This window comes from Anneissia japonica, unplaced genomic scaffold (genome assembly GCF_011630105.1).
Source record: "Anneissia japonica isolate Jap-2015-1 unplaced genomic scaffold, ASM1163010v1 scaffold1764_len714935_cov166, whole genome shotgun sequence".
In the NCBI taxonomy this organism is placed as follows: domain Eukaryota; kingdom Metazoa; phylum Echinodermata; class Crinoidea; order Comatulida; family Comatulidae; genus Anneissia; species Anneissia japonica.
In genome coordinates, this window is record NW_022757468.1 from 21,705 (window position 1) to 30,726 (window position 9,022).

The following is a 9,022-nucleotide window of genomic DNA, read 5'->3' on the forward strand; positions in this document are numbered from 1 at the left end:
TCTCGGAAAGACGTCTTTCCGAGATAAATTATCTCGGAAAGACGTCTTAATAAGTGTTTATTCCATGTTTCCAAGATAATTATCTTGGAAACTCGGAAACTCGGAAGGTCACTTTAAGCTTCCGTAGATTTTGGCTTATGTGGACTACATTTGGCAAGTAATTATGAGGCCAAAATCAGTCAGTCGATTTTTGCGCCGGACCAAATTTTTCCTGACAAGCCTATACTTACTAAGTATAGGCCTAGAATTTACGAATTTTTTTAGCTCAACATCGGAATTTAAGGTTGGAATATTTATTCAACAATTGTAATACATTCTATTAAGTTTATACACATTTAATAAAATCCACAAAATAATTTAAAATACAATTTTTTAAATGTTGAAATGTTCACGAACATGCTCCAATTTGTGGGGATTCCCCATTTAGGCCTAGGCCCTAGATCTGTATTACATCGTCGTCGGCGATTTTAGACCTTGAAATACCGACAATTCTTGCTGTTTATTGTTCATTATCATCTTTAAAAAAGTTGAGTTTATCAGTGGACCTACTGGTTATCAGTGGACCTACTGGTTTTCGGAAAGCGCTCCGTACGACTGAGCCTAATGTCCACATTGCGACGATCAATTACCAGAAGTGTTACAGAAAACAACTTAAGACTGAACTGGATCTGAAATTTCTAAACCAATGCAGAGACACCAACGTATATCCAAAATTTGTTTAATGGCGAAATTTGAAATCAGCTCGAACCAAGCTCCGTAACAAGTATCATCGAAGCATTCTACGAGATGAAATCAAAGAAAAACATGCTACTCTTAAGGTAACCAACCAAAATCTATCTGAATCTGAACAAAATCTTATGCATTCTACAACCTGGATACGCGCCTTGATCATTAAGAATCACATACAAATCCTTGTTAGAAGAGAAATCACTAAAGTTACTCTACGTCACAAGAAGAAATTGAACAAACTTCTACGTGAATATTCAATTATCAATGGTAGAACTATGTAATCACATTATTACTAATCTAACCAATGATCTTCTCACCAAGGAGGAAGAATCTGTCCTGATATTTGGAATCAAACATGGACTAGCTACAAGACCTAAAGAATCTGACATGTTTGTTTATGCTGAATCCATTTGGAATCAACTTAACACTGCTGATGCTTTACCAAAGTCTTTTATAAAATGGGAGAAAGTGAAAAATTCCATCCGAGCCATGACATGTAATTTTCTCGACTTCGACAATAAAAACCTTGTCAGCGATGCAAAGCGAATCAAAGTTCTTAAAAGACTCAGAGACAAATATATCATATTGAGACCTGACAAAGGAAATGGTATAGTATTACTCAAGAAAAACGATTATATTGCTTCTATGACAACCTTATTTTCGGACACAAGAAAATTCACAAAAATATCTGATTGCCGACTAACTTACACAACTCAACTCTCTTCAAGCGTACTCCGAACACTAATGGCTACATTATTGACTATTTCTCATTGGTTAATTTTCTGTAACCCCTCTGGAATATATGTTTGTAATGTTGGAATCTTTATTCATCCCTGATGAGATCTAAAAGATCGAAATATTGAATCAAAATGACTAGTCTTACTTTATTTGGAGTATGTTTTATACTAAGTTAGTGGTTTATAATGACCAAAATCTCTTTGTAAAACTGATTCGAGATTCACGATGATCAGATAGTGTTCTACTGATCTTTTTTGAAACATAGAACATGTGACCTGAAAATTATTCGCGGCATAAAATTTTCGCGAATCTGGACCATTCGCGAAATTTGCGAAAGTTTAATGCGCACAAAATTTTCTGGTTTTACAGGTACTCTCCTGGCAGGCCTTGCAGTGGTGTTTAGTTTTGTCTGTGTTGTTCTATTATATGTTTGTCATTAGTTTTTTCTGTTACATTTGATTGCTACAGAATTAGTAAAAATACCAAAAAAAAAAAATGAAAACCGCTGATCTTAATGTATATATAATTTATTATTAATGCTTTAATGTATGTATAATCATTTCATAGAACCATAACTATTATAAGAAAGTATAATACATACTCCAAGTATTGAAATACACGCCATCGTGTTGGGATTCAATATTTCGACATTAATTATGTCATCATCAATATTTCGACATTAAATATGTCAATAAATAATTTTTTTTATGTTGATAAAATTTCACATACAAACTTACCAAAATAGACTAAGATAAAACTTGAAATTATATTAAAATAATGATGACATAATTAATGATGACATAATTAATGTCGAAATATTGAATCCCAACACGATGGCGTGTATTTCAATACTTGGAGTATGTATTATACTTTCTTATCTGAGATTAATCAGTGGACCTTTCAGTTTTTGGATAACTATTATGTACAGAAGGTAGTGCATCAGGGTCTCAAGCCTCTTTGCTTTTGCTTTGTAATGTATGCTCACATTAATAGGTACATGCTCACACTGTATAAGTCGACGTCATGCGTCTATGCTGGGGGGCAATTCCATGCAAAATGGACAAAGCACCTAAATTTTCATATTCATTCTATATTTACAGTTTTGATTTCTAATTAGCTTAAAACATATACGTTCAAGATGTAAACTCAGATTTTAAAATTTCAAATCAGAAGTATTGTTAAATATTAATTAAAATATGTCAATAAATAATTTTTTTATTTTGATAAAATTTCACATACAAACTTACCAAAATAGACTAAGATAAAACTTGAAATTATATTAAAATCTAGTTTAATATGGTCAAATGGCTTACTAAGAACACATATTTTCATTCAGTTTTACTTTTGCCTCATGTTTTATTATTATCAAAATGCAAAAATATTAAAACCAATTAATATGTCATTTAGTTACCAGAAAACAGCATAAAGTTAACTTTTTACAAAAAAATATAAATTATTAAACAACACAACTCTATACACAAAGCTAGTTTTAATAGGTCTATCTAGTGGCATTAATTTTATTTCCTAATTCATTTTTGTTAATAAGTTATTAGCATATTAAATATGTCATTTAGTTACCGAGCCGGTAACTAAATGACGGTAACACAATGACAAGTCAAAATTTGTATTGAAACAGTTTAATTTATTTGCAATAAAGTATGTTATTGAATGAATTTTCAAGTTTATGTAACTCACAAGGATGTTATTTGAGTCTTATGCAATAAAGTATTTTAACTATTTCCACTGAATAGCTATATGCAAATGATCAGTTTCTTATTTGTCAGTTTCTTCCAAGTCTCCCGAAAAATCGCGGGTTCTCCCGATTTTTTATGCCGTCTCCCGCCCTCCCGATTTTTAGTAGTAATCTCCCGATTTTTTTAAATATCTCGAAAATTTCACGAAAAATGTGATTTCCACGATGTCATAGAGCAATGAAACAAAATTTCTTATCTTAAGCCAATATACTATGGCGCTCACTCAGCCTTAAAATGTCGTAAACAAGACCAGGGAGTTGTTATTTAAGTTGTGTATCAAAATAACAACTCCATGGCAAGGCAGGCCTAGATCCGTGGTTGAGTTGTTTATCCTCCATGTTACGATCTTTCTCATCCGCGCCGACCTCAATCAATATGAGATGGCTGTCAGTTGAGTAAATAAATTTCAACAAATTAACAAAATTAGAAATCACATGCAATGGATGCCCCAAGTTTTTTTCGCCGCGAAGATTTGGAACTTTGTAGAATCGGTGCATAAAAAATACTCTTTCTTTCAAGTAAGCTTCAGTTCTTTAATAACAATACTAAAAGAATCATAGTTAGTAGGTTTTGATACTAAGTAGTCTTCCGAAAAATGAAGTTTATTTTAATATCAATCCCGAAATACATGTAGGCCTAGGCTCTATCTGCACTGCAGGGTATGTGTGTTGTGTTGAGTGGGCGTCTGTGTGTAGTGGTGGTCGTGACTCTGCTGCCTTAGGGGCCTAGTTACGCACGGACAGATGGAGCGTAGCGAGGCAGGATTTAATGTTTTTTCATGGCATTATGTACCAAATAGTATAGGCTAGACATATATAAATGCTGACTTAAAACATGTAGTATGATTTACTAACTAAATTAAAATATATATTTATTTTTTAATTTTTCAGCAAATGTGTGGATCTTGCAAGTTGCAGTTACCTTGCTAGAATTCTATGTTCTTTGAAGAGATGTAGTAAATCTAAGCCATAGCCTCTAATATGCCAATGAACCAAGCAAAGCCTTGTTGATTGCTGCCAAGAATGCTTTACTAGCAAAATTCTAAATAAATAATAATATTTATAAATTTATATAGGCCAACTGCAATATGTAAACAAATGTAAAATTGTTAAATAATAGTAAACAAATTAATGAAATTTGTTTGTTTTCTTCATTTTGTGTAATACTTTCATGTTGCACAGCGCGTCGTAAGGCGTCACAGCGCGTCGCTACAGGAGGCGATCGCTTCACGAAAAAATCTCCCTATTTTTTGGTTTTCCCAAACTTGGGATCTCTGAGTTACTATTTAGGTCTGGTTTTGGTGTTGTTATTTGAAATAAATAGACTTTGCAATTTTGTGGCAAAAGTTTAATTAATCACTCATCATTTGTGATTGGATACTTTCCTGCCAAAGGTCTATAGCCTTGTTCGCACTGGCTAACCAGCATCTCGGCTACTTTTATTACTGAACGAAGTGTGCCCAGATGCATGAAGATTGACCAGGCTATTTTAACCAATCTAGAAAATTCAGTATAGATAGTATGATTAAGTATTATAGTATCTCTGAGCACATGCTAATACCACACACATTGCAAAGCTTTTGAATTTCCCTGTTAGTCTTGGTCAAATTTAATCCGATGCGAATATGGTTAAATACGTATTATGTTGAGTATGTGTTAAAACCGGGGTAAAACATAGGTTTTCGAGGAACATAAATTTGTAATATTTATTTAGTAAGGACATTAAAAATTGTTATAATTTCATTAGGGATACCTCTTCAACATATCAAGACATTTTTGTTGCGATAATGCTGATGTTGGAGATTTTTTTTTTGGTGGCGGGGGGGAGGAAGAAAGGCGGCGGGCTGTTAAAAATCTTTTTGGCTCATTTGGATGGTTGTATTTTAGCCAAATAAGTTTAGAAGTTTATAACTGTATATGAGGTGAGAAATAATAGTGGGCTATGATTCCTCAAATGGAGATTTAAAATGGTTTAACTCTTCCTGTTATAGCCTCTAGAACAATGGTCCAGACAACTTTTCATCCAATTTTCAGACATTTCCTATTTCTAATCATTACATGCTACAACTTTTCTGATTATAGATTTGGAATCAGCATTGAAAGTATAGCCTACCATGGTCCTGCAACACAAACTTTCAGGGTTATGGGGGTTGTACTTCCGAAGATATTAGCATATAAATATCAATTTTCATTTCTGTGGCGCATTATTTCGAGGCACGCCCGCCCCTTAAATTTAAACTGCGGCTGCAGAAAAACGAACAAGAATTGGATTCCCAAATTTTTAAGTTTTTCATTTCTCATGAATATGAATATGTCAGAGTGGAAAAAGTGGAGGGGAAAAAAATGATGTCCCATGGTGTATTGCATTTGTTAAAATTGGCGTGAAATAACCCTATCATTTTTTAATCAATTTTAATAAATTAATTTTTATTAAACATTCATATTTAGTTTGATATCCTATTGTTTTGATATTAATTAACCAATTACCTTAAAAATATGTCTTTAAATCATAATAAAACATCTAATCAAGTATATTGCAGTTGCCTAAATTTTTTGTCATTTAGTTACCGTCATTTAGTTACCGGAGTCTTGTTAATAAAAATCACCATATATTATTATGATAAATAATTTTTTTTCAAAATAAAAGGTATTACATTCATTGTTATACCCTAAGGATTGCTCTTGATACTGTATAAATAAAATTTGGCCTATAAATTCACAGATTTTTAATTAAATGTACAATAGGTATAAAACACATGTCAGATTTACATCATTTAGTTACCACTCATATTAATATATTTTTTTACTAACGGAAAGTGATTTTCAAAAAAAAAATTAATTTTGTATATAGAGGAAGCTATTTGTTATGAAAAAAATGTATTTTTTTTTAGTTTATTGGCAAAAGTACCTTGTGGTACATGTGTTTGAAAATACAAATCTGTGTCAGAATGTCATTTAGTTACCATGGAATTGCCCTGAGGGTATACATAGAGTACTCGCTGAATCTTAAATAACTTTCCATTAATCACTGATTTGTATTATGTTTATTTTCAATTCAAATTGCAGCCACCTGAGAATCACAATCATATTATGAAAAACACTAATGAAGTACACATAGGTGATGATATGATAATAAGGCAACTTAAAACAACAACATACTTACCGGTACTGGTTTCACAGTTATCGCCGGTAAATCCGTTTGGACATTCACACATTTGGAAATCGAAGCGAGTACACGTTTCATTGGTCGTAATATCACTGTTGTTTGTACATCTTTTATAATTATAATTATTAAAAGTAAAACCTTTAAATTAAGAATAAAAAAAGAAAGAAAGGGATGAATTGGCATTTCTTCGTAACTTTTTATGTTTGAATTAAATAAATTACATTATTTATATTGCATATGATACTTAAAATAACAAATAATGAAAGTATATGGAACAAGAAATGTATTAGTTACTGACAATGATGTTGCTTTATTATAATTATCAGCTCACAATAAAACAAAAACCTGAAAATGCTTACTGTTTGGATAATCAGTGGTTTCTTGAAACTCACACCAGAAAGAGTAATTTTGACATGTACCACCATTCATGCAGTCATCATAACCCGTACAAGTGCTCGTACCTGTTTTAATTACTTATAAAAATAATTGACTATATTATGATTCCAGTAACAAATTATGGTTTTCAATAAGACCCTTTAACTTGTGGAGGGTCATACTCAGCATACAGTTTTTGTTTATAATGTTTGGAGCCACTTCGACCCATAACATAATAGTACTAAAAAGTATACCTTCTTAGTTTATCTTTTGGTCCATGACTATTGTAGCAGCCATAGACAGGTGCTCTTCACATAATTCTGAAATGAAACATAGCATTGGGGTAACACCCTACTTGTCCGAAAGATGCAATAGGTTTTAAAAAGCGGACACGAGCCAGATGTATAAACAGGACCTCCCGTTTTTAAATCCTTATCCGAGAAGACTTGGTTCTACTAGTAACCGAACTCTGGTTGAGGAACGACTTGAACAGCACCGGTGATAGGTTATAGTTAGTCGCACCCCTGCCTTAACGCTCTTGGTGACCTCGAATCGCCCTCTTCAAGAGGACAAAATTAATATTTATTATTATTAATCATTATCATTATTAATATTGGGTCGAAATGGTTCCAAACATTCTAAGCACAAACTGTTCATAACATAATTATCAACTTTAAAAAAGAGAAAAAGTGAAGTAGGAAAAAGGGGTGAATAATTTATAATGTTTTTATTTAATGCAATATACATACTTTCAAAACATACGATCAGTGCGAGCAAAAATATCCACCATTCCTATACAAAATGTAAACATCATAGATATTGATTTTGCACACAGAAACATTGAAATTAATTTAAAGACTCTGGTGGTGTACCTCAATTCACCATCTTAGCCCCTATTGTTTTTCTTAGTGATATAAATGATGAAATGAATGATAATATACTGTCCAATATCAATATTTAGAAATATATTTGCATGATCTGACCATAAAGTAACTATTCTACAAGATTTTATTAACTCATAATAAACTAAAACTTAACCCACACAAATGCATCATATACTTTTGGAAATCGGCTGTCCAGTCATCAGAAATTTTCATATAACAAACTTGGGGTTGAATCTTAGATTGGATTCCCAAGTACAGTACTGCTTTTAAAATATTCTTAAGCTGTTTATATTTTTAAAAACATTTTTACCAATCTTTTTACTACTGAATTTTAATATTCTTTTATATGTGATTACGACTATTAGGTATTATTTATAAGTCGTATCATAATGCTATCGGAGTTTAATTGCAAGAATTATCTCCCAGGGATCCATCGGCTGAATCTTACAAAGACCTAGAGTTGTACATGACAAAAATAAATAAAATTATTAATAATAATAATAATAATAATATTTATTCGGCAGAGTAAAAAGTATACATACAATATTTTTGCCAGGAGTAAGTAATAGGCATAAGCCCAAACAGTAAACTGCTCTTACTCCATCATCAAAAACAAATACAATGACAATACAATATAAATATATACAAAAAAGTAAATTCAAAATAAATTGATTTAACTAAAACAAAATGAAAAACAGAGATAATTATTAGTTATTATTAGTATTAATATTTTTATTACGTACATACGTAGTATTATCACGCACGTAGGTGTAAATTACCATGTATGTCCTCATAGTAATGCCTACGTACGTAATAATAATACGTACATACTGTAGTCGTGCAAATAAGTGCCCGGACGCTTAAAACATTTTCTGTACTTTTTGAGGGGCGCTTATTCAAACAGGGTGCCTACTATGAAAACAGAGTGGAAATTGGGGGGTTACATATGGAAATAGATGAAAATTGGGGGTTCTTTTGAGAACTTGGAAAATTCAAGGGGCACTTTTTGAATGAAAACAATATTATATAAGTACCGGTACATCTGGAAACCTAAGATCTAAGTTTATATCTCTTAAGGGTGGTATACCTCAAGGAACAAAACTTGGACCCATTGGTTTTCAAATTTTAGTGAATGATGCAGGGCAGGGCACGACTACTAAATATCTAAAATACCTTGATGATTTAACTTTTTATGAAAATAGATCCATTAGCCAACAAGGCATTTTACAACATGATCTCAATATATTTTATGATTGGTGTGCTAAAAACTCTCTACAGCTCAACCCTAGAAAGTGTCAAACTCGACAGGTCTGCTTTTCAAAAAACCCACCAATTATACTTGCTTTGATGGCAAACCTATTACTGTGGTTGATAAGA

At 32.0% G+C, this 9,022-nt stretch overlaps 1 protein-coding gene across 1 annotated transcript in view; it reads right to left on the bottom strand.

Annotated features, from left to right (window-relative positions):
* Nucleotides 1–6,435, bottom strand: part of LOC117124755 (fibropellin-3-like) — a 27,853-nt gene extending 21,418 nt beyond the window's left edge. Inside the window, exon 1 of the mRNA XM_033271073.1 lies at nucleotides 6,384–6,435. Within this exon, the coding sequence (XP_033126964.1) occupies nucleotides 6,384–6,435 (52 nt within the window). The remainder of the gene's footprint in view (nucleotides 1–6,383) is intronic.
* Between the last annotated feature and the right edge of the window lie 2,587 nt (nucleotides 6,436–9,022).